General features: G+C 37.3%; 1 protein-coding gene across 4 annotated transcripts in view; it reads left to right on the forward strand.

The window, feature by feature from the left end:
* LOC113081181 (plexin-B3-like) overlaps positions 1 to 26,501 on the forward strand; it is a 74,864-nt gene that overhangs the window by 44,032 nt on the left and 4,331 nt on the right. For all 4 annotated transcript variants that reach the window (XM_026253244.1, XM_026253241.1, XM_026253242.1 and 1 more), the window contains exons 3-30: positions 3,506 to 3,685; positions 5,470 to 5,598; positions 5,901 to 6,001; positions 7,438 to 7,570; positions 7,967 to 8,126; positions 8,694 to 8,802; positions 10,834 to 10,942; positions 11,370 to 11,495; positions 11,723 to 11,839; positions 12,066 to 12,156; positions 13,201 to 13,367; positions 14,924 to 15,075; positions 15,161 to 15,427; positions 15,948 to 16,121; positions 16,489 to 16,633; positions 16,854 to 17,090; positions 18,491 to 18,649; positions 19,130 to 19,278; positions 19,440 to 19,540; positions 20,728 to 20,945; positions 21,398 to 21,576; positions 22,552 to 22,618; positions 22,964 to 23,110; positions 23,205 to 23,364; positions 23,457 to 23,560; positions 24,843 to 24,924; positions 25,050 to 25,216; positions 25,363 to 25,523. In XM_026253244.1, the coding sequence (XP_026109029.1) occupies positions 3,506 to 3,685; positions 5,470 to 5,598; positions 5,901 to 6,001; positions 7,438 to 7,570; positions 7,967 to 8,126; positions 8,694 to 8,802; positions 10,834 to 10,942; positions 11,370 to 11,495; positions 11,723 to 11,839; positions 12,066 to 12,156; positions 13,201 to 13,367; positions 14,924 to 15,075; positions 15,161 to 15,427; positions 15,948 to 16,121; positions 16,489 to 16,633; positions 16,854 to 17,090; positions 18,491 to 18,649; positions 19,130 to 19,278; positions 19,440 to 19,540; positions 20,728 to 20,945; positions 21,398 to 21,576; positions 22,552 to 22,618; positions 22,964 to 23,110; positions 23,205 to 23,364; positions 23,457 to 23,560; positions 24,843 to 24,924; positions 25,050 to 25,216; positions 25,363 to 25,523 (4,091 nt within the window). The remainder of the gene's footprint in view (positions 1 to 3,505; positions 3,686 to 5,469; positions 5,599 to 5,900; positions 6,002 to 7,437; positions 7,571 to 7,966; positions 8,127 to 8,693; positions 8,803 to 10,833; positions 10,943 to 11,369; positions 11,496 to 11,722; positions 11,840 to 12,065; positions 12,157 to 13,200; positions 13,368 to 14,923; positions 15,076 to 15,160; positions 15,428 to 15,947; positions 16,122 to 16,488; positions 16,634 to 16,853; positions 17,091 to 18,490; positions 18,650 to 19,129; positions 19,279 to 19,439; positions 19,541 to 20,727; positions 20,946 to 21,397; positions 21,577 to 22,551; positions 22,619 to 22,963; positions 23,111 to 23,204; positions 23,365 to 23,456; positions 23,561 to 24,842; positions 24,925 to 25,049; positions 25,217 to 25,362; positions 25,524 to 26,501) is intronic.

Genomic DNA, 26,501 nt, shown 5'->3' on the forward strand with positions numbered 1-26,501 from the left:
GATTTAGTTTATGCTGTTTTCTTGGCAGAATATTGCACTTAGGTATATGCTTATATTGCCAATCTTAGGCAGTCCTACCCACCTACCTCAGCATGGCTTCAAAAGACTTTAACAGATGGAGGTAATAGCTCCGTGACTGTAGTGGCTTTTTAATGAGGGTTAAATCCACAGCTAAAGAGCGATAAGTAGGAATATATTGCTCAGGGAAGCCACAAGATATCGGCCTATTAGCCAGGTCGTGTAAGATAGCAAGGTGTGGGGTTTCTTGGCGACAGATCAGGGTCAGCTGGGGCTTTTTTGTGAAAGGGGTGTAAGTCTGGGCGAGTGGCAGCTGCCTCAGTTGTCAGCTGTCTGCGCCAGTGTTAATCCGCACGGCATAACAAATGCAGCGGTAGCTTCAAGATTTCTGCATGTTACAGGGACGATTTTAAAACTCTGTGAGTTTTCCATCTTCAGTTTATGCAACTGAAAGTTTATTTGCCTGTAACGGCCATTTAGCATAACAAAACAAGTAGCATCAAATTTATTTTTGTAATTTTAGGTATGCAGTGGTTTGTGTAGTTTATGGTTTGTTTTAAGTTTGGCCAATGAATACTGGAGATTTTCTAAAAGAAAAATCTAAAGAGGTTTTGTTTGAGAGAAAATGAAGCAGAAGGAAGGAGATACGATGACTAATTTGAAATTGGGTAATGTTCTATTCATGTGTTACTGTGTGGAAGGGGGTGGTGTGTATTAGTATGAGCTTGGGAATGAAATGGAGTGGTGTCTGTGTGTGTGTAGCCTCTGGGAGGTGGTTAAATCCAGCTTAACGTCACAGCTGGTTTGACTTCTGCTGACCCACATCCTCTCTGGGCTCGCAGCCCCAGTGACCACCACACACAGAAGCCCACTGAAACTCTGACCTCAAAGACACAATAATGTAACCACTTCCAATGTGTATGTTTCACTGTATCTAAAATATGACTTTAGTCTGTTATTGAACTTGACATAAAAAAGAAGATATTTAACAATTATCAAATCAAATTTGGACCATTGCACCATGTACATAATAATTTTAACACTTACTGTTTACTGTTCCAAAACTTTGTGACATAGTATTTTTGAAGATTGTAATGATTGTTTTTGTCTCCCAAACAATTGCAATGTATGGGGGACTACACACGGTCTACAACCAAATTTTGGTCTGTTCCTCACACAGCATTATCATATGAATTTAGAAAACTTGGAATATAACCCAGGACTCATTTTGATTACTTTTCTCATCCTTTCATGGTCCCTTTGAAGCTTGAATGCTCCAGTCTCAATTAATTTAATTGCATGGAAAAAAGCTAAATTTCTCCTTATGTGCACAATATCCAGGAAGGGGTATTGAGAAAGGAAATGAGGTTCAGTTCTGATTTCATTACTTTATGTTCAAGATTTTCATGTTGCAAATGTAACAGTTATGGCCATCTCAATAATTCATTGGAAGTACTGCAGAATGGATTGCTATCTAGTTTCCAAAGCATTAGGTGTGTTTGTGTATTTTACCTCCTTTGACTTCAATTGTGTGCCACTGTTTTGCTGTCCTGTGTGGCCACTCCCCTTGGTCTGTTAGCTGAGGTATTGTTGTGCATGTCCATCCACTGACGACTGAATAACATTAGGTCAGGACACACCAACCCGTGGCTGGCTCCAGTGAGAGTGCATTTAAAATCACTCCCAGCCACCGACAGATGATGGGTTGGGTTTGACAGACACCATAATAAAAGTTGCTGAGCTTTTTTTACATTGATTTTTATGCACACAGCAAGGACAGGATGTTTCTGGCACTATCCAAATCTTCATAGTTGACTTTGGAAACTTAGTGCTTTTCCAGTTTTTAGAGCTCAAACTTAATATTCTACTTGCATTTTGGATTTTAATTGTTCATAATATGTCATCTGTCAGGGTTTTTTTCTCAGTATTGGAAGCATGTGGGCACACAGCTGTCTGTCTGTGTGATTAGCTCGAACCTCATTATTTCCAAAACATTTAACATTCATTAATTCCTAAACTGTTTATGTATCCTTTGACCGATTTCCAAGTAAAGCCAAATTGTATATATTAGAAACTTGCATGCCATTGCATTTAAACTGCCAGTCAGAAGTTCGGACACACCTTCTTGTTATTTATTATTAAGGTTCCATATCTTAGCATAGTAGCACAGTCATTAAATCTATGTAAAAAAAAAAAAAAAAAAAATTCAGCTCTTGTATTTGAGCATCTTGCTGTTTATATGCTCTGCAGACTCCGGAAATTCTTTCAGCCAACTTAATGAGGTGCATCCTTGAATGCTTTTTAAATTTATTGAAGGACTAATGTGTCCTGGATGGTTCTGGCAGCTTTTCCTTCACTATACAGTCAAACAGGGCCTCTTAAACAAATACACCATGTGGATATAAACATACAAGAAGGTTTATAACTTTGAAGCAGAAGACAATGCAAAATAACTAAATTTATCACTCACGAGCTGTTTTTGGTGTGTACAGAGAACCATGTCTCAGACAACATGTGAACACAAAATAAAGTTCTCTTTTGCGTTTTCTTGCATTTCAACGGACAGATACACACAAAATTATGTCAAAATATTCTCAAAAACAGTTGGTAATGTCTTAAGTGAAAGTATTGAGTAACAGTTGAGAAAGAAGTCTGATGTGTGTCATTATACTGGATAATTTACTGTGCTGTCTGTGTCTTTTTCAAGAAAAAAAAAAGTGAGAGAGAAAATCACTCACTGCTCTTAACTGAATAAACTTTTTTAGCTTTATCAAGGATTAATCTATATTTAATTTATACAGTGATGACTGTGCAGTGTTATTTTACATTTGGTTATTCAATTTCTGTACCTGAACACCTACAAACCCAAAAAGCTGGACCTCTCTAATAAATGTGCAATTTTAAATTAGCCTTTAAAAGTATTTCATGAATTCAAACTTAAGCATTTAAATTGAATAATTTTGAAGATTAAAGTGTGCCGACTTTTGAATGGTAGTGTAGTTTAATGTATTGAACGAACTGCAACTCTCTCCCAATAATTTCTTCCCTATTGTCACTGTCAGTAAGGGTAGGCAGAAATTGAGTCCTCTGCAGTAAATAAAGTTGTCAGCAGTGGCGTATAATCAGTTTATGGGTTGGGAATCGAGAATGGGTTGTTATTCAGAGACCTTATGTATAAATATTCTGGAACTGAGTGGTTTTCATGACATTGGGTCCTGTTTACAGTCTGCATTCTTCCCCTAGAGCACTGCATCAAAACCATACTGACAGTGTTTTCAAGCACTTTTACTTCTAAAGTGCCAAAATGTCACGTTTTAGCCAAGTTGAGGTTGCAGCCTGAGTTTAATATGATTAAAGAGAGGAAGACTGTTGAATTCCCAACTGCTCCCATCCCTAATTATTTTCCATCTGCTATAACCATGAACTGTGTATTATAAATGTATTTGATGGTAGATATAGGTAATGTAATGTTTTTGGGGGTGTGCAGGACTCTCTGAACAAGTACCCATGCGGAGGTGAACACACACCCAGCCCCATCGCCAGTGCCATTGCTCTTGAGGCCACGCCTGCTTTCACCTGGACTCCTCCCATCACTGCTGTCACCACAGCAACTGAAGTTGGCCACACCATAGTACTTTTAGGAGACAAAAATGGAAGGCTGCACAAGGTATGACTTACTGTTGCCTATTATTAGCCATGCGTTTTTTTTTAATCTTGCATCATGCTTTAATGGCTCTAAACCTGCAATTTTTGTGTTAGCAGCACAAATCCTTAAACATTAAATACCCACTATCCATCACCGAAACATAATGGGAAAAATCAGCATGAACAACTGAATTTTAAAGGCTGTGTACTATCATTAAATACTTCTTTATTCAAAAGCAAACACATGGAGTAATCTGTCATTAAGCACTAACTCTCCAGTAATGAGCAAACCACCCTACAGCAGGGTAATATTATGTTATTAAAATGGGTTGGTTCAGTCAGAGTTCAGATAATGTGTTACATTATTTATCAGGACAAAGTTTTGAGGAGTTTTTTTTCTTTTCTTTTTTTGTAAATTGCATTGCAGTTTGGACACTTTATAAAAGACCTTTATTTGAGGCCTACAGTTCAAGGCCACTGCAAATGAAGATCAACTTTCAAAGCAAAAAACAACAACAACATAAGTCGTCACAGTTAGCTTGAACTGTCACATTTGGACTTAGGCTGCTAATTAAGGCAAATGGACAAGAGAGAGCATGCAGGTCTCTCAAGCTCTGTGATCTTAGACGTGAAACAGTGTAGAATTTATTTATGAGTCATGGAAAGTGAAAAGAACTAAATGATGAGCAACTCTTACACTTGGTTTCAGTTATAGTTCATCAAAAACTCATCTTTCCAATGTCTGTATTAATTAAAATATTTATTAAATGATGTTTTCTGTATAACAACAGATCTGTCAAGCACTATAAAAGTGGTCCATATGCCCCAAATAAACAAACATTTAAGTAAGGGTTTTTACAGAAAATCTTCTCTTTCAGCAAAGCTCTAAAATGCCATTAAAAGTTTATGTTCAGAAATTTAGACATTGATGCCAAGTTTTGCTGTTCAACTTTTTAGTAAATAACAACTTAAGCAGCTAGAGGCTTCAAAAGACTTGGAACAAACCGCAAAAGGATGATTTAATAATGATTGCATTGTTATTTTTTGGTTGAATTATTCTTAAAGATCCTTAAGGCGGAAGATCCTAGTGCAACATTCATTCAGACTTGGGAAACACATTCATTTTGTTGCATTACAGTAAGCGAATATATTATGATCTGCCAATTTTGCCTACTTTCAGTCTGAGAATGTGGTGTCTTTACTGCTCGTGGTTGGCCCGTCTGGCCTGGAGGTGGTATGAGTGTGTGTCTGCATGTAGGATGGAGTGTGTGTTTGTGTGCGAGCGGCTGCCTCATCAGCGTAAGAGGACATGTTCTGAATGCTTATTGCAAGCGCCTTGGGGAGAACCAATCCCAAGGGAGCCGGTCACATGCAGTGCGCTCTGGATCAGCTGATAGGGGTGGCAGGAACCGCACTTTACGTTTTTCATCCCTCAATCCCCTCTGGTGCTGTATGAAATATTAACGGCCATACTCTGAAACAGCAGCTTGTTTACCACCCAAAGTTCTCCTCAGGCAGAACTTATCACAGAAAGCCAATGGTATCACTTCCCCTGCTTGCAAGATGTTGAGAAACATACCGGGCTGCTGAGATTGCAACTAGCCTGAGCTTTGTGTCTTTTGTATATGCATATGTATGCGAAAGCATTGATTCGCTTTTGTTCATGCTTTTGAATAAACCACTAATTGTAGGTATTCAAATTGAGCGTATAATGTGCCCCGCAGCGTTTTTGCTACAGACATAAGTGATACCTTTAAAAGTGGTTTGTTTGGAAAAGTTGTGCTTTATATGCCTTTTTTGTTGCAGGTGTTCTTGCATGCAGATGGTACCGGTACCAAATATGACACAGTGGAGGTGGATGCAGAGAGTCCCATTAACGCTGACCTGCTGTTGGACTCCACCAAACAGAACGTCTATGTATTAACTGAAAGAAAGGTATGAGAGACAAACAACTTCCTTTCAACTGCCAGCAACTGAAACACGACATCTGTTACATGCGCGCTCTCAAAGGAGAGATTACACGTTTACTTTGACAAACATCATTTGAATAACAGATTTTTTTTCTCGAGATAAAAGTCTGGTTTTGTTTTTTGCATGGTCAAGTAATTGCCGTTGGATTTTTCTTGGCAGCCAATCAGAATCGGAGATTGTTTTCACACTTCCTCTTGCGCTTTATCAGTTTCCAATTCAAGAAACGCTGCTCAGGGCCTCTGATTTGTATTTGTGTGTGTTTTTAGGTTACAAAGCTCCACGTCGCTCAGTGTGAGAAGCATTTAGACTGCCACTCCTGTCTGTCTAATAGAGATCCCTACTGCGGCTGGTGTTCGCTGGAGGGCAGGTACTTGAGCTCACCTGACTGCTGTTACACATCACCGCCTGCTCTTTCAACACTCCCTTTCCATCAGGCCACGCCTCTCCTTTTACATAAACATCTAAGCATATGAAGATCATTTACATAGATCTTTGAGATATTCATAATTTTTCAACGATTTCTGCTTCCACAGAACAGCAGATATTCGTTTCCAGTTTAAATGTTTATGCAACCCTTTTTTTTGGGGGAGATTGTTCTATGATTTCTATGATTTAATTCTACAAAACTGTTCAAAAGTTTGGGGTCAGTAAGACATTAATACTTTTACTCAACAAGGATGCATTAAATTGATCAAAAGTAACAAAAAATATTTGTTACAAATGATTTCTATTTCAAATTCAATTTTTCCAAAAAAAAAATGCATCAAAGTTTCCACAAAATTATATAGCAGGACAACCGTTTTCAGCACTTATAACAATAAGAAATGTTTCTTGAGCACAAATCAGCATGTTAGAAAGTTTTCTGAAGGATCTGTGACATTGAAGACGGGGTACATTACATTTTAAAATATGTTACAACAGAAAAGAGTTGTTTTATATTGTAATGTATTTCACAATAACACTGTTTGTATCGTGTCTTTAATGAATGCAGCCTTGATGACAGTAAGAAACTTCTTTCAAAAGCTTTATAAACATCTTACCAACCACAAACCGTTGAACAATGGTTTATATTTGTCTTAGTTAACCCTGAAAATTAAATGGTCATCTATTCATCCCCATGCAATTTTGACACTTTATTGACATTATTTTCTTTCTTTCTTTTCAGTCACCAGGCTTCTGTTTTCCCTACATTGTAACTTATACTGCAAAAAGCTCCAAAGTGCATAAAACAAGTGCAAAACAGCACCATAAAAGTAGTCTGTCCACTATATTCAAAGTCTTTTGATACTATACAAAAACTTTTTATGAGGAACAGACCATTACTAACCACAAGCAATTCACAAATAATTGTCCTCTCTGCTGTAGCTCTTAAATTTCCTGAATCCTATCATCCTAGCAATAACGGCTTAAATTCTGTCTGTTCTCACACAGACAGAAGCTGTCGTATGGGTTTAGAAGACTTGAAATATAGCACATGAGTCATATGGCCTAACTTTGATGTTTTAAAAGTGCTTTTATGTTTTGTTTTGGAATTTTTGTTTTTGAAACATAAATAGCCGTCCACTCTTGTTACATGAGAAACAGAATCTCAGACAGTGTGACAAAATAATATGGTGAGAACAACATAAACAACATCATTTGTTAACGTTTTCTTTTAACGCTGCCTGCCCAGACGTTGACCTATGATGCTTTTATAAAATATCTCAAAAGCTCTGAGAGGCCTCTGGAGTTTATTTCAGTTTTGCTTTCATATCCTCTGTAACGTTAAACAGAGCCTTATCTCATTGTTTCTTTATGTATCAGGTGCACAAGGAAGATGGACTGTGCACGGCACGCTCAGCATCACCACTGGATCTGGAGCTACAGCCGTGAGCACCAGTGTGTGTCCATAGAGAGTCTACACCCCTCCATCCAGAGCAGAGAAGAGCAGACAGAGGTACAAACCCTGATCCCAGATCACCGCCCACACTCTGCTGTCACATTATAGTCTGTGAGGTCTTCACAGCATCCTGAGAGAATTTTAAGAGAATTTTGATATGCCCCATCTCGAATTCTTGCTTCAGTTGTAAATGCATCAGTACACTGGACTCAAGGTTTTCAAGTGCATAGTAACATTCTTGTAAGGGGTCAGATCTCCGCTTATGCAATACGAACGGATGGTTACATAGAGTGAAAACCTTGGTCTTAACAAGCGAAGCACAAAAACCTCACCAGCATCCAAACAAAAGATTCAACAACATCTCTTATTAGTATTCACAAGACCAACCATGGCCTTGCACATTCCTAAAATGGCCATTAAATATCTGATGGTTTTTTCTTCTCTGCTTTCAAGGTCTCTTTCACGGTTCTACAGTTGCCGGTCTTGTCAAAGGATGAGTCTCTATCTTGCGCTTTTGGGAGTTTGGCTGCTCAGCCTGCGGTTGTCATAGAGAATAGAATCACATGTCAATCTCCAGCTCCAGAGCAGCTCCCGCCGAGTACGCCAGGCAACGGTGAGCCACGCTGACATGATCGCATTGCCAAGGCCGTTTTATCCCAGCTACCAACTGTTGAGCTGAGGGGAATGAAACCCAAACCATTTCTTTTCAAGAGACCATGCTTCTGTTACCCACACAATTCTTTTTTTTATTCTTGGTAATCTGAAACTGGCTATCATGGTTTTATCTAACTGCCCAAGCAGAATATGTTTGTGTGCATGTTGTGAATGTGCATTGGCGTGGATTTATATACATTTAAAGATACTTCTGTTGATTTTACTGATGTTGAATCTGGGTTACAGGGATTATTTTGACTTTATCTTCTTTGCTGCAACTAGAAAATGGCATTCTGCTGGGAATATGTACTAAAGCTTTTAGTCAAACAGCCCTGAGATCCAAACAATGAGTTATGTGTCTCTCTAGAGTATACAGTAGGTGTACAGTATTTACTGTGCAGGGATGGTTAAATTCATGTTAAATATTGAATATCATGGACTCACATTTCAATGTGGAGAATCTAGGTCAAAATTTGAAATATTGTTGGTTTTGTCATATGCTTTGCTGATTTTTGTTTATTTGTAGATCACGTATCTGTTCCAATTGCACTGAGGTTTGGAAACGTGACCATCTCGCATACAAATATCACCTTTTATGATTGTAAAGCAGTCGGACGGCTCAACGCTTCCTCACCGTAAGCACATATGCACACAGAGTTCATTCTTATGAATAAACTCACACATGCAAAATGCAATGTTTAAGAATTTAAATGCTTGTATCATGAAAAACCCTTATATTGAAGTAGTTGAACTATGCAGACATGCTCTTACACAACAGTTCACCTTTACAGAAGCGCACCTGCAAAATATTTTAGAAATCTTTGGTACTTTGATGTCATAACTTCGTAACTTTATAAATTGCATCAAATGCAATTTAATATTTAGCAACTTTTCCTGTGAAATGAGAGTGAGCAAAGGTCACAGAGGTAATTTTACACGTTGAGGTCTTAAACCTATACTAACAAAAGCAACCTGTTTAGGTGAATCTCATACAGCCTGTAATTAGGGCTGCACGATTAATCAAACGCAATTAATCGCAATTGTCATGCGCATTTAGTCAGTAAAGCTGGTTCTGTGATTAGCAGTAAATCTCCATCACCTGCTTTCAGGTGGAGCAGCATTAACTACACAAAGCCGTAGTTCACTGCTATGCAAAATCGTGTTCATAAATGCAGACGATATAATTGTAGGATTATGAAATCTACGAAATCGTTCGCTATTATTACAGCTCAGGGAACTGCATCTCTGTGTTGTAAATGCTACTCCATCTGAAAGCACGTGAAAATACCACAATTAATAACATGTTTTAACTTCAAATTTACTTCATAACGTCAGTCGAGTGTGTAAAATAAATCCTTCTGTGAGAGGATGTGGCTTCTTAAACAGAACAATTAAGGCACACAATATTTCATTGTATTCTAAGCAGTTATAAAGGCTATGTCGATTAGCATTTCATTATAGATATACTTTATTATGATGATAATTTAAATAAGAAGAACTCCATACAATATAAACCATATATTGCTGTTGTCGTGTGTTTATTAGTCACGCTGAATCAGTGAAAGCAGTTACGTTTTCTGTTTATTCAGCTGCAGCTATAGGCAGTTTCTGGATTTCTTCTTCTGGGAATATTTGGATTTTTAGCTTCTGCCTAATCGCGATTTAATGCCTTTTGCGATTTTATTTCGATTAGTTGTGCCGCCCCACCTGTAATAAAGAATTGCTTAAAGCAAGACACCACAGGTCAATAGTGTAATCTTTTTTTTTAATTGTTTAAATAGGCAAATGAGGCATTCTCTAATTAAATAAACACTACTTTGCATATATTTCCAGAAAACATTGAATTAAGTCAAGTTCAAAACAATTTTTTCATATTGTTGATATATTACAGTTAAAGGTTTTTACAGAGAGAGTTTTGGATATCTCTCTTTATCATTCCATAAATCAGAAATTACTGTCAACAGCCAGAACTAAATTTACCATATTTTTAGGAACAATGTGGTAAATAAATCAAGTGAATGATCTATAAAAATCCCTTATGTGAAAACCTTCAGAATATAGATAGGAGCAAAACATGTGAATTTTGGTATATTCCTGCGGAAAAAAAAAACTTTTTTAGAAAACAACCTGTAAAAATATGTATTCTAATTTCTACATAAACACATAAATTAACATTTAAACGTGTATTTTAGAGGTTTTCTTTCCACTAATAAGAGTTTGAAATATGAATGTTATGGAAGTAAAAACCTGTAGTGTCTTGCCTTTAAGAAAATAAAGCTGAGTTTTTCTTGGCAACTAAGCAAATAAATTTCATTACTATAATGTAAAAAAAAAAAACGAATTATCATAAATAAATGTACATTTAAATTTGAAAGTGCTTATACATCATTCATGATAGTATTTGTTGTGCTGCATTTAATTTTATGCTAATTAAAATAAAAAATAGCATTTGTATTCAAGTCATTTGTAGTCATTTTTATGCAAAATATTATTTCATTTTTTTCCTTTTGGGGTTAAATACTTTCATGACCTGTTTCATTTAAATGAGTCTGAGTGAGAGGATGGAAAATGAGTGAAAAGCTCCAGTACGACTATGGTGCAACCGTGACTATCATAATAGATGTATAGATTTTCCCGTTCATTGTATCGTATGTGATCTGCTGCAGGTGCATGGCGTGTGTTAGCAGTATGTGGCCGTGTCATTGGTGTGTGAAGGATGAGATCTGCACTCACGCTAAGAGCTGTCCTCGTCAACACATCATCTATAACAGCAGGGTAAGTATCTCCCCCAGGACTTTACCATCTCCTGACCACTAATTGAGATCATTACAGACAGTCAACGGGGTCACGACCTCTCATGATACATATAGTGATCTATTTTCTCTTTCTCAAGGTCAAAATAAATGTATATTATTATACTTGGAGATCATCAGTAATTGTTATTTCAAATAAAGGAATAAACATTTTCAGTAGTGGGTTACGCTACCAGGGTATTTTTTTGAAGTACAGTTTACATGTTATGATATTGTAGTTTAGTATATCTCTAACACTGTGGTAGAAATCATGCATTCATGTCTAAATTTGGTCTGTTCAATCAAAACGCACCTTACACAGATCATTTGCATTAGACTGAATATTCTCTTCTTTTCTAACCAACCCTTGCCCTCACTGAAATTCTCATTTTGTGTGTGCGTGTGAACAGGAGCAGTCATTGCCCCACGGGCCGGACTCTTGCCCCTGTGTCTGGGCCCTGCAGAGCTCCCCTCTGGTTCCTGTTGGCTTTGACAGCGAGCTCTCTCTGCAGGGCAAAAACCTGGACATATTTGAGGTGATGCTCATATGCCGCTTATCATTCCACCTCATACATTGTGCCTGAATCAATATGTTGGCCTTGACGTTTCATGGCTGTGCATTTTAAGACGCGATTGTCCCAGGGTGGTCAGGAGGGTCTGGGTGAACTCATTTATGATAATGCATGTGGAATGGGGAAAGGGGTTAGAGATGGCTCGTGATTAGCATTTGATTGTGTGACATGCCGTGTGATATTTTAAACAGGATGAGGAAGATTATGCTTGCTTGCTGGTCATCGAAGGCCAGGAGCTGCGCTTGTCGGCCACGTTGGACCGCAATAAAGAGACGGGGACGCATGTGTTCAAGTGTGCCGCTCATCAGGTGATATTAATAGCGTCCATTTATGCATTGCCACATCAAATTATGCCACAGCCGGTGCAGTTAATATAGACTTGTGCATGTGATGTCTGCAGTGATAATAGCTGTAATTTATTTCACCAGCCAGAAAAACACAGCAATTCAAACATGGATTTGTTGATGGTGCCACATATAATTTGTCTGCATGCACCTGGCTGATTATACATTGATTTTGTATGTGTGTGCTTAGTTTCAGTACTCAGGAAAGCAGTTTGAATATTTTGCTCCTGTATACCTGCAGTGGGGGACGCAGCGTATAGACACAGCACCACATCTCCGCTGTGAGTACCGTGACCATTTATGCATGTTCATTCAGTGGCAAAAATCATAAAATTAATTCTCTTTTTTTTTTTTGGCACTTACTAATTTGCTAATTAACTTAAATACATGTAAAATAAATATATTATAAAAAAAAGTACATGCATGGTCTATATATATATATATAAAATGTAAAGGATTATTTAAATTCATATATTTTATATTCTGTACAATGAAGTATTATACTTATGTGTGTGTGTGTGTGTGTGTGTGTGTGTGTGTGTGTGTGTGTGTGTGTGTGTGTGTGTGTGTGTGTGTGTGTGTAAAATAACATTACAGTTTTAAATAACAATTTTGTAGAACTTTTAATACAACTTTTAATGCTCTGTTTGTGTGTGTATAGTTTTAAATATACTACCGGTATATATAACTATTTAATGCTATATATCATTTGTTATTTTGTAAATTTGCTGTTTAAAGTGTGTGTGTATATATAATATATATATAAATTAAAAATGTTATATATTGCACATATATATGTGTGTGTGTGTGTGTGTGTGTATTTGTGAACCTGGAGCACAAAACCAGTCGCTGGGGTATATTTGTAGCAATAGCCAAAATAACGTATGGGTCAAAATTATAGATTTTTCTTTTATGCCAAAAATCATTAGGATATTAAGTAAAGATCATGTTCCATGAAGATGTTTTGTAAATTTTCTACTGTAAATATATATTTAAAGGTGATTTTCTCAATATTTAGATTTTTTTTTGCACCCTCAGATTCCAGATTTCCAAATAGTTGTATCTAATATTTACATCCTAACAAACCATACATCAAAGGAAAGCTTATTTATTCAGCTTTCAGATGATGTGTAAATCTCAATTTCAAGAAATTTACCCTTATGACTGCTTTTCTGGTCCAGGGTCACATATATATATCTACATACATACAAGTATTAAAAAAAGTATTGTTTTATGTTTTTAAAAACTAGTTAGATAGCAGCTAGTAACAGTTTTGTGCCTGTTGCTTGTGACCTAATTGAGATGAATTTGTGTCTGTGTAACAGTGCAGCTGTACGACTGCTCAGTTGGACAGTCCGACTGCAGTCAGTGTCGTGCGGTTGTGTCTAATTACGGATGTGTGTGGTGTGTCGGTGAAACCCCCGGCTGTGTGTATAACCAATCCTGCACCAGCGGAACCGTGGACACCTGTCCTCCTCCTAAAATTACTGAGGTACACATATGCATGGTCCAAAATTAAATTGTGTGGGTGAATTTAGAAAATGTGTCACCAACTATGAAACTTCATTTTGTGTTATTTCCTTAAAGATGCCCTTTGTTGCCAAGGCAATGGAATTAATTAACTATAGTTTTTATCTTGAGTATTTGAAGCAAACCATACAGCCAATTCTGTCATTTGCATAATCAAAAACCTGTCTGTGTGTCAAAAAAACATCAAAGTCGTGGGTTTGATTCCTAGGGAATACACGAACTGATAAAGCATATACTTTTGGATAAAAGCTTCTCCCAAATGTATAAATGTCAATGTGAAGGCAAAAGCTGTCATCATAGTCACTGATCATTTCATAAGTGGACAGTTTGTGTAGAAGGATCTAGTTTGAGTGTTCAATAGCAATCTCTGTGTGTGTAGCTTCAAATGCACAAGCATATAATTATATTGATTTATTTTCTCAATTTACTTTTGTAACTGGTGTTTTCTGCATTGTGTTTTTGATTAAATAAATAGATCAATTAGCGGGTGCTTCAAGTGTATCGATGAGACAACAAAATTAACCACAACATCAATTAAAACAAAAACATGAAAATAATGAAACACACATGAAAAATAAAGTTATGAATGTAATTTAAACAGAAAAACAAAAGGTTTTTTTTTACATTTTTACAACAAAGATGAAAAAGAAACCCACTTCTCCCATGCAGAGACAGTGAAGAAAGGAAAGAGGAGGGGCAAAGACTGGAAATTAAGATTAACTTTGCAATCAGAAAATTAAAGGGGAGGATGCACACATATAGACCAACATATTAGGTGTACATTTAAACATTTTTGTGTAATTCTAAATGAGCATAATACTTTCCATACCTGTTAAATTTTCATAATGGTAATTCATTCAATCGTTTATTGAATAATTTTTATGTAAAATTATTTTGTATATTGTTTTTATACACACATAATATTTATTTATCTGTTTTTTTTTAATGGAATAATGTGAACCAATTTGATAGAACAACACTTGTTGGATTTGTGCCGAGTGCAGCTGACACCCTGCTTATTCTTATCATCTACTCTTCCCTGTCTTGCTCTGTCAAATTTTTGAGCTGATAGAAGACAGTTAATACAGTTTCGGTTATCAGACAAAATGCAATGTTAACTGGTTTCGGGTATCAGACAAAACATATTTATTGGAGAGTCTGGATCTAATATCCCTGGTGTGGAGTTGCAAAACAAAATTTTTTCATAGTGTCTCTTTGATTTGATTCACATAGCTTCTGAAAGACCAAAAAGCTGTGAAGCTCAAACTATTGTTATTGCATTGCCATTTAAACCTATTATTGTTCCTTACATACATTACGTATCTTACATACTTTGTAAACTAACTATTAGTCACATGCAACACATGGCAGGCATTCATTTTGGTCTTCAAGCACATATTTATAAAAGACCATGTGTGTTTTGTACATGTTGCAATTTGTTTTAAGTTTAATGTGCCAAACTGAATTGAAAAATTAAATATCAAAGATTAATTTTCTCAAACTTTTATCTGTGGGTAGGTTGAGCCGCTGACCGGGCCACTGGAGGGTGGCATCTTGCTAACAATCCAGGGATCGAATCTGGGCCAGAGCTTCCAGGACATCCAGGCAGGGGTGACGGTGGCAGGGGTGACCTGCAGACCTCTGCCTGAGGCCTATCGCATTTCCACCAGGTACGACTCCTTTTTTTAGTGCACCAGATATGATGAAAAGTTGGCGTCAGATTTCATATGTGCATAATTCTGCTTTTGTTTTCAGCATTGTGTGTGAGCTCCAGGCCAGTGCAAATGTCACAGCCGGACCGGTCATCATCACCGTCAGAGGATCAGAGAAACAAGAGTCCCAGCAGACGTTCTCATATCAGAATCCACAGCTGAGCAGGATTGTCCCGGAAAAAGGGCCCTTAGCTGGTGGCACGATGCTAACGGTCCATGGTTCGCAGCTCCTGACGGGACAACGAACAGAACAAAGTAGTGGCCAAATCGCTGACCTGCAGGCTTTCATGGGCTCAAAACCCTGTCGCATGTAAGAGCAAATGGAGCTAACATCACCTTGGTTCCCTTGACAAAAACCCAACTGGATTTTTCCATTGGCTTTTAAATTATTGTAGGAAATAAGCTCTGTGACCAAAGTTTGTGTTTCTTACATGTTTTGTAAATCGTGATTATCTTTAGAAATGAACACAACTTTTGAATTTTGAAACCTAACTACAGTCAGCAGAAGTAAGAAGGCTATAAACGAACCACAACATTGTCGCTTGACTTCAGCATCACTACCATTAAGCTTCTTTCAGTCTTTATTTTTCCTTTAAATTTTGAGTTATAATATTTTGAAGAGCGCAATTCTAAGCGCAATGAGGATGTGAAAGTGGACCGGAGGTACTCAAATGTTAACTCATTTATGGGTTTTGGCCTACAAAAGTACATCATCCCTGCAGCACTTGATATCATTTATCTGTTTATTGACAGAAAATGTGAATGCAGTTGACTGAAAAGATGCTGCAAGTTGCATTTGTCTAAGTTTTCTTTTTCTTTTTTTCTGTAAGCAATGAAGTGAGTGACACACGGCTGATTTGTCGCACCAGTCACTCCAACCAAACTGGAAGAGTGCCAGTCAAAGTTGTGTTTGGAAAAGCAGACAGGATTTTGGATAGTGTTCTTTTCAGCTATATGGAAGACCCTGTGATTACTGATGCAATACCTACAGAGAGTTTCTACGGGTATGTGCGCTCAAGGCTTATAATTTCCAAAAAAAAAAAATTTAATTACCCTCAAGTTGTTCCAAACCTGTACGAGTTTCTTTCTTTGGGCACAAAAGAAGATATTTTGAAGAATGTTGGTAACCAAACAGTTACTGATAACCATCGACTTAAAAAAATACTATGGAAGTCAATGGCTACCGTCAATTGCTCAATTACCAGCTTTCTTCAAAATATTTTCTTTTGTGTTCAGCAGAAGAAAGAAACTCATACACACTTAAGTTGTTACAGTTATTGTCCATGGATGAGCAGGCGTTTACTCTGATCTGTTCTACATCTACGTCATGAGACTACATCTACGTCCTCTAATATTTTTATTTAAATTCAGGGGTGGACGTCTTATATATGTGACTGGCCAAAACCTGAATGTCGTTCAGCAGCCAAAGATGTCAGTCTCTTATGAGCCTAGAGACAGATCAGGAGTCAGAAGACGTCGATACACCCACGTTTCTGTCAGGAATCCCTTGGTTATGGTAAAACAGTCAGAGAACTCATTTCACGGATTGTTTCAACCAATTTTACATATCAAACATAAATTTTGTTTTCAAAATTAATGCATGCATGACTTATACAATTGATTCATTCATGAGGTTTAAATATTTATTCAGAAATGGCTTAATCTTTTACTTGACTAAAACTCATTCTCACTCCAAACGCATGAAAGGAAATGCATATGTTTCTTTTTGTCTTCAGATTCAGGAGTTGTGCACCAATGTGACCTCAGAGAGGATGATTTGCAAGAGCCCTGCAGTGGAGCCGAAATCCAGGATCGTGCGAGTGTGGTTCGAGATGGACAATGTGCACATTGACTTTCACACCATCAAGAACAAACCGTTCGTTTACCACCCAAACCCAGACTTATTCCAGCTCAACAGTGAGTCCCGAGGAACACCCATCCGATTCAAACCCGGAGGAGTCCTGGCAGTAGAGGTGCTCGCATTTCTGTTTTGTTGATTGTCCACCAGTGAAATTTAATTATATTATAAAAAAACTACTGCCTGTATAAACTAAATGTATTCAATAAGAACAGTTCTCATATTAATAGTTGAACAAATGGGACCGTCATCTAATGCAGAGTTGGGTGACAGAGATGTATTTGAGGAAGTTAGTTGCCATTTAGTTTCATTTGTTATATATGTATATAACAACTGCACTGCAAAAACGCTTTTCAAGCTTAGATTTTCTGTCTTGTTTCCAGCCAAAATATCTAAACATTATTAAAAAGTAAAAATTATTGTCTTGTTTTCAGAAAAAAAAAGAGTTTTTGCTTGAAACAAACAAAATGATCTGCCAATGGGGTAAGCAAAGTAATCTTGTTTTCTGTTTGAAATAAGATTATTTTGCTTTAGTTTTTGTTATTTTAAATACTACTATTTAGTTTGATTAATAATCCTTTTTAGATATTTATTTATTTCCAGTTAGAAATTTCAGGGCTTAAGTAATAAACTTATTTTAGTTTGCTACCAAGGTTAAGTTACTATTTTATCTTATATTTAATGTTGGTTTATATGTAAGAAATAATTGACGGTGGGCCATTGAATTTTGATAAAAATAATGCACACCGTTACACTTCATGTGCGCATTATTTTTAGAATAATTCAACATCCCGGAGTCAATTATTCCACTTATAATGCGGTTATCACACCTCAAGACATTGATCAGATGATATATTTAAAGGGATTCGTCTGGTTTTTGTACTTAAAATAGTATTGTGAGGAGGATTATTTCTTCCATATCTCATCCAATGCCTCTTTTGCTAGTTCCAAAACATAATTTTAAAACTGGTAATGGAGGCTTGAGCCATTTATAGCATTTTAAAGCAGTTATTAGTGCAGTTATTAGAAAGAGAGCGAGAGAGACAGAGATGTAGAGAGAGAGATAGAGAGAGAGAGAGAGCTTGTGTGAATAAGGCTACCTCTGTGCATCTCAATACAGCGCTGTTATTATCTCAACAGTGAGAAATGTCATGTGTAGCCTTTAAGTTGCTACACTATAGGTTAACTGATAAAATCATCAGGGCACCACTGACAACAGCTTTTTGTGCAAACTGTGTGACTGTTATTACAGTAAACTATGTGAAGTGATATGAAACTGTAATGCGGTCAAGAGAGCTGCCAGGAACTTTGTTCACTGTGTGTGTGTTTCCCAGAAAATAATTGCACACCTCAGAACATCCGTCAGCCAACGGTCTCATAGTATGATTTATTATATTAATTATTTGATTTGATTTCAGCTTTATTTCAGTAAACTAAATATATTACTAGTTTTAGTTGCACTTTTAAGTTGTAGTTGAGTTGCTGTGACTGAGGATGTGTGTTTTGTGTCTGAAGGGTAAGGGACTGACACTGGCTATGAGTAAAGAGGAAGTTGTGGCCTGGCTAGGGGACAAAGAGTGTGTCATCAAGACTCTGGATAACACACACCTGTACTGCGAACCACCTGAGGAACTGCCTCTCGCCCTGGACGACAGCGACTTACCAAGACTAAAGGTCAGTCTGGATCCAGTGTCAGCTTTAGTTGTTTCATTGGATGGCTTAAAATATAAATAATTAGTTATTGGTCATAACATGAAAATAATTACAGGATTATCGAGAATTTTAATATTGTGCATCCCTAACTCTTTCCATGAAGCATTGCAAATAACATGACAAAATTGTGACTTTTAGATCAATTAAAATCACATCGGCTTGTTTGTTCTTCTCTGAACAGCCTCAGAGCTCAGACTTACTGTCTGTCTTGAACGGTTCATGTGTTATTGTAAATTATTTTCTCTGTATTGAAAATGAGGTTTTTACTACTGACTGCGGCCTGGAACCCATCTCTTTAAAGAGATGTAATTCATTGCTTCATGTTGTGTTGTATCACACCTGCTTAGAACTGTGACTTAATTTTGCGTTCACATGCTACCATCTGTGTGTGTGTGTGTGTGTGTGTGTGTGTGTGTGTGTGTGTGTGTGTGTGTCACTCAGGTGTTAATGGGACGCCTGGCGTTTGACTTGGGTCCGGTGCAGTATGACAGTGATTCACACTCCCCGGTGCCTCTGTCAGCTCAGATCGGTCTGGCAGCGGGGGCCGCGGTGGTCGTTCTCATCGTGCTGGTTATCATTCTCATGTACAGGTAGAGTGAATTCAGATGGCACATTCTTCACCCTTCTGGGCCTGTCATCATGACGCTGAGCCGTGAACTCACATCCAGCACTCGGAGAGAATTCTGATGGTATCCATTTGTGGAGGGTAGCGCTCTAACCCTGTGCTTGCTCTCGCTCTCTGTTTGTAAAGGCGGAAGAGTAAACAGGCTCTGAGAGACTATAAAAAGGTTCTGGTGCAGCTGGAGACTCTGGAGATAAATGTTGGAGACCAGTGCAGAAAAGAGTTCACTGGTATGGTAACACTGTTCATCCATAGACTTTGTCTTAATTATAATATACCACTGTAGACGTCTGTCTGTCTGTCTGTCTGTCTGTCTGTCTGTCTGTGTCTGTCTGTCTGTCTGTCTCTGTCTGTCTGTCTGTCTGTCTGTCTGTCTGTCTGTCTGTCTGTCTGTCTCTGTCTGTCTGTCTCTGTCTGTCTGTCTGTCTCTGTCTGTCTGTCTATCTCTGTCTGTCTGTCTGTCTGTCTGTCTGTCTGTCTCTGTCTGTCTGTCTGTCTGTCTGTCTGTCTGTCTCTGTCTGTCTGTCTGTCTGTCTCTGTCTGTCTGTCTGTCTGTCTGTCTGTCTGTCTCTGTCTGTCTGTCTGTCTCTGTCTGTCTGTCTCCGTCTGTCTGTCTGTCTGTCTGTCTGTCTGTCTGTCTCTGTCTGTCTGTCTGTCTGTCACTGTCTGTCTGTCTATCTCTGTCTGTCTCTGTCTGTCTGTCTGTGTCTGTCTGTCTGTCTGTCTGTCTGTCTGTCTCTGTCTGTCTGTCTCTGTCTGTCTGTCTGTCTGTCTGTCTGTCTGTCTGTCTGTCTGTCTGTCTGTCTCTGTCTGTCTGTCTGTCTGTCTCTGTCTGTCTGTCTGTCTGTCTGTCTGTCTGTCTGTCTGTCTCTGTCTGTCTGTCTGTCTGTCTGTCTGTCTGTCTCTGTCTGTCTGTCTCTGTCTGTCTGTCTATCTCTGTCTGTCTGTCTGTCTGTCTCTGTCTGTCTGTCTCCGTCTGTCTGTCTGTCTCTGTCTGTCTGTCTGTCTATCTCTGTCTGTCTGTCTGTCTCTGTCTGTCTCTGTCTGTCTGTCTGTCTGTCTCTGTCTGTCTGTCTGTCTGTCTGTCTGTCTGTCTGTCTATCTCTGTCTGTCTGTCTATCTTATTTAAGTTGTATGTAAGTATTAGTTTATTTGTATTATTCATTTTAGATTTAGATAGATAGATAGATTTCACTTATTTTAATTATATTGTTGTATTAACAGTTACAGCTGTATTATACTATAGTATTTGGGAAGTATTCCTTTTTTTCCCCTAAATTTATATTTATAACAGTTAAAATAAAATGACAGCTTGCACCAACGACATGCACTTTTTATGCATTCAAATTGAGAGAAACTTTTCGATTGATGGTATCCATAACATGCACCATTAAAGAGACTTTTTCCCGCCCTCCAGATCTGATGACGGAGATGATGGATTTGAGCAGTGACGTTGGTGGTCCTGGCATCCCCTTTCTGGATTACCGCACATACGCAGAGCGTGTTTTCTTCCCCGGCCAGAAGGGTGCGCCGCTGAGTCAGAATCTGGATTTGCCTGATTCTCGCAGGCAGACGGTGGAGCAGGGCCTGGGTCAGCTCAACAACCTGCTCAACAACAGACTCTTCCTTATACGGGTCAGTGAAGTGCTTTGTTTTCCTGTAGAGGAAAAGTGCAATTACAGTGTTTATGCCGCTGGTGTATTCAGCACGTCAGTGGCTGTTTCTGGAGACGTTATTTCACCTCAAAGAGTAAACAAAAGATGAAAAAGAAAGCAAATGTAATATTCATTTTGCACAGAATGCAGCTGGATGCCTGTTTAGTAGAAAGAGGGTTTTTTATTATTATCTTTTTGGGGGGTGGGGGGGTTTCAATCGCTATCCTGTCAGACAGCAGCACAGAAACTTCAGCGTTGAACTTCGGGATTTTAAATATTTATCCATTGTTGCAGTCTGAGGCTTTGTAGTGCAGTGTTTTGAAAGCTGAAGCTGTTTGATTGAAACTGGTTAAACTAGAACGCTGTTGTAGTGCATTTTAGGCGACATCTGATGGCACTAATGCAGGTAAACTCTGCTCTGGGTTCCTCTAGTTCATTCATACTCTGGAGGTGCAGCAGAGTTTCTCACAGCGGGACAGAGGTTACGTCGCATCACTTCTCACGATGGCCCTTCATGACAAGCTGGAATACTTCACAGATGTGATGAAGACCCTGCTGGGGGATCTAGTGCAGCAATATGTGGCCAAGAACCCCAAACTCATGCTGCGCAGGTATTGTACATATACTTTTTATTTATTATTGTTATTTTACCCAAAGCAACATTCATGGCATATGTTTTATTACCGTATTTTCGAGCTATAAGTCACACCTGAGTATAAGTCACATCAGTTCAAAAATACGTCATGATGAGGAAATATATATATATATATATATATATATATAAGTCGCACTGGACTATAAGTCGCATTTATTTAGAACCACAAGAAAACATTACCGTCTACAGCTGCGAGAGGGCGCTCTATGCTGCTCACTGCTGCTGTAGTCTACACTGAGCAGCATAGAGCGCCCTCTCGTGGCTGTAGATGGTAATGTTTTCTATTAGTTCATTTCTCTTGGTTCATTTCTCTGGGTTCATGACAAATTAATTTTGATAAATAAGTCGCACCTGACTATACGTCGCGGGACCAGCCAAACTATGAAAAAATACTTATAGTCCGGAAAATACGGTAGTATATGTGTTGCTTGAATCAGCTGGCATTGATATTTGCACCTTTACTTAGGGAGTCTCAGAGGCTACAAAATATTAAAATTAATAAATTAATTGATTATTTTCATATTATTCTTTTTTGTCAGACAGTACACGTGTGAGTAGACGCATATTTTTGAAGATGTAACCTTGTAGTTAACCACAAAGCAGGTGGTTAAGAAATGTGATTTAATTATACTGTATAGTATGTTTGTGTGGTTTTCAAGAACAAAGTATTCAATAATATTCAATAAACAATAATAAGCAGACTAATAAGAGACTCCTAGCTTATGAAAATGGATTGCCTCTATTGATGATTTTACCTGGTGTTTCTAAGACTCCATTGTAACAAGTTTCTAGCTCGCAATAAATACATTTATACATTTCAAATGAGTGCATCATGTGTTAATGTAAAAAAACAAACAAGCGGTCTGATCCATCCTGATCTGATTATAGTAAATCTAATCTGATCTGATATTTCACACGTCATCATCTGTAGGACAGAAACGGTGGTGGAGAAGATGCTGACCAACTGGATGTCCATCTGTCTCTACTCGTTTCTCAAGGTATCACAGCATGCGATTTGCATTGATTAATGAGTGAATAATGAGAATAAATCACTGTTTGTATTCATAGTTTTAAAATGTGGTAATATTATTATAATTTATTTATTTTTCACAAGAAATATATTTTAATTTAATCATTGTTTTAATTAAAAATAAGAATATGTATTTCATTAAAATGTATTTATTGTGAAAAAAATAATGTTTTTTATTTGCATATATATATATATATATATATATATATATATAATTGTTTATTATTATTATTTTAAATAGTTTAATAAAATAATAGATCATCGTTATTATTATGAACTATTAATTTATCTTTTATCTTTATATTTTTGCTAGGAGGTTGCTGGTGAGCCTCTCTACAAGTTGTACAGGGCTATTAAATACCAGGTGGATAAAGGACCAGTGGATTCAGTGACGGGCAAAGCCAAACGCACTCTCAACGACAGCCACCTGCTCCGAGAGGACATTGAATACTGCTCAGTGGTACGTCTCTGTAATGCTTCCATCTTAATGCTATACCAAGCAAATCTCCTAAATGAACCAATCTAATAAGAGGAGTTTTTGTGTCTCATCTCAGACTCTGACTGTGCTGGTGAAGAGCGGTGTCGAGGTCCAGCCTTGTCCTGTTAAAGTTCTGGACACCGACACCATCACTCAGGTTAAAGATAAAATCCTGGACCAGATTTATAAAGGAGCAGGATTCTCCCAAAGACCAGCCGCAGACTCACTGGACCTTGGTACGGTTTTTCTAGATGTATATAGATTAGTCACCACTACAGTTTTGTTGTTGTTGTTAAAGCTTCTTGTTTTGTGTGTTGTTCTCCTTCAGAGTGGAGATCAGGTCAGGCGGGTCACCTGACTCTTTCTGATGATGATGTCACAGCCATCGTTCAGGGTCGCTGGAAACGGATCAACACTTTACAGCACTACAAGGTACAGCTGGACATTTACTGTGATTAGAATTGAACATGGAAGCTCATTCAGACTGATTAGTTGAAATATGGGTTGGTTAGTTGGTTTGTGGGTTGCTTGATTAGTTGATTGACAGTTTTTTTTTTTTATGAGTTCTTAGATTTTTTGTTGTTGTTAATTTTATTAATGTTATTGATTTTTTTAAGTTGATCGTTAGGTTGATTGTGTGGATTTATTGTTTGGTTTCTTTTTTTGTGGGTTCATTGTTTGGTTGACATTGACATTTACATTGTTTTATGAATTTATTATTTGATTGATTTTATGAATTTATTTGGTTAATTTTATTGTTTGATGGATTTTTAAATGTATTGTTTGGTTCATTGGTTCATTGTTTGGTTGATTTTCTGAATTTATTATTCGATTGATTTTATGAATTATTTTTTGGTTGATTTTGGGGCTGAGCCAGGATGCCTTTCTTGTGTGGGGTTTGTGTGTTATCTGGTAAATGTTTTGTTTGTTTGTTTTCTAGTTGATTGATTTTTTTCTTTTTTCTTTTTTTGTGTGTTGCTTATATTTTTTTAGTTGATTGTTAGGTTGATTGTGGGAATTTATTGTTCAGTTGATTTTAAGTTGATTGGTTGGTTTTGTGAATTGATTGGTTGATTTTTGTGAGTTGATTGTTTGGTTGATTTTATTGTTTGATGGATTTTTTAAATGTATTGTTTGGTTGATTTTTTTGTGGGTTCATTTTTTGGTTGATTTTATGAATTTATTATTCGATTGATTTTCTGAATTTATTGTTTGGTTTGTTTTGGGGCTGAGCCAGGATGCCTTTCTTGTGTGGGGTTTGTGTGTTATCTGGTTAATTATTTTTGTTTGTTTTTTTAGTTGATTGATTTTTTTTTATTATTGTTGTAAAAAAAAAAATTGTGAGTTGCTTATTTTTTTTAGTTGATTGTTAGATTGATTGTGTGAATTTATTGTTCAGTTGATTTTAAGTTGATTGGTTGGTTTTGTGAATTGATTGGTTGATTTGTGTAAGCTGATTGATTTTATGAATTTATTGTTTGGTTGATTTTATTGTTTGATTTTGGAAATTAATTTTTTGGTTGATTTTGTGGGATGATTGCGTCACAGCAAGAATGTTCGAGTCTCGGTTGAGCCAGGATGCCTTATTGTATGGAGTTTGCATCATGTTAACTGCTTAATTTTCTGAGTCGGTTGGTTAGTTGATTCATTGACCATCTGTTTGGTTGACTTGATTTAGCTCTAAGTGTCTCTCTTCTCTCTTCTCTCTTCTCAGCTGCCTGATGGGGCCACTGTGGCTCTCATCCCTCGTTCCCAGAGTTCTCTTGGAGTGAATCAGTTTTACCAGACTGGAGAGAGTAAGTTTAATACTTTTTGATCAATCAAAAGTAAATTGCCATTATTTTTACACTCTTTCCACTCATAACTGACCATCAGAGAGCAACGAGTGATCAATTCTTCTTGATGTCTGGTCTTGCTTTAGAAACTCCCATGCTGGAAGGAGAGGAGGAGGAAGGTCTTCGTCTGTGGCATCTGGTGAAGCCGAGCGAGGACCCCGAGATCCCCAAACACAGGAAGAGCAGCATGAGAGAGCGGGAGCGGGCAAAAGCCATTCCTGAGATCTACCTTACACGACTGCTTTCTATGAAGGTACGGGAAATGTTTGCGATGGAGCCATCTTTAATACAGTACACGCCACATCAAACAAATCCTGCCGTTTCTCATATTTGTTTGAGATGCTGCTGACTGTCAATGTCATTGAAAGCTGCTCTGTGTTTACAAATGTGTATCTTCAGGGCACTCTGCAGAAGTTTGTAGATGATGTCTTTGTAGCCATACTGAGTACAAAACGGCCTCCACCCATCGCTGTCAGATTCTTCTTTGACTTCCTGGACGACATGGCAGAAAAACACGGGATTGACGACCCAGAGACCGTTCACATATGGAAAACAAATAGGTCGGTGCTATTTCCTACATCTTTGAGTATTATAAAACTTTTTAATGAAGCATTTTAAGAAAACGTTTTTTTAATACTTAGTACAGCATATGAAATGGGATTAAATATGACATTTGGAGTGGAAATTTAATTTACCATATTTTCTGGACTATAAGTCACACTTTTTTTTTAATAGTTTGGCTGGTCCTGCGACTTAAAGTTAGCTGCAACTTATTTATCTAAATTAAATTGACGTGAACCAAGAGAAATGAACTAAGAGACATGAACCAAGGAAAATTAACCAAGAGAAAACATTACCGTCTCCAGCCACGAGAGGGCGCTCTATGCTGCTCAGTTCTCCTGTAGTCTATACTGAAGACATAGAGCGCCCTCTCGTGGCTGTAGAAGGTAATGATTTCTCTTGGTTCTTGGTTCTAAATAAATGCGATTTATAGTCCAGTGCGACTTATATATGTTTTTTTTCTCATCATGACATATTTTTGGACTGATGCGACTTATACTCAGGTGCGACTTATAGTCCGAAAAATACGGTAGTTATTATTCAATTTGTTTGGTGCTGTTTTTTTAAGAAATTACTTTTATTTACTCTGAATTATATATAATACTATCTAGTTTTTGCTCTTGTGTAAAATTTGCAAAGCTAGTTAATTATTCTTTTTAGTTGTTTTCCCCAAATCAACTTGTTCACTAAGTGATTTGAACGATTCAGTACTCAATCAGTCTGAATCACAATGGATTTACAATATTATAGAAATCCATAGTTAATACAAAGATAATGGAAAAGCCCAGGACATTTGTGAAATCTGCAAATTTCTATAGTTAATATACATTTTTATATGCATTTTAATTTTGTAATATTTCTTTGGCTAAAATTGTATATTAAAAAAAAAGTGAGCAACTGATTAATTCAGATCGGACAAACTGATTTTACTGAATTTGAATGGATTTTTAGAAAAAAAAATCATGGAGCAGAAAGTG

Source organism: Carassius auratus, unplaced genomic scaffold (assembly GCF_003368295.1).
Source record: "Carassius auratus strain Wakin unplaced genomic scaffold, ASM336829v1 scaf_tig00033307, whole genome shotgun sequence".
NCBI classification, from domain to species: Eukaryota; Metazoa; Chordata; class Actinopteri; order Cypriniformes; family Cyprinidae; genus Carassius; species Carassius auratus.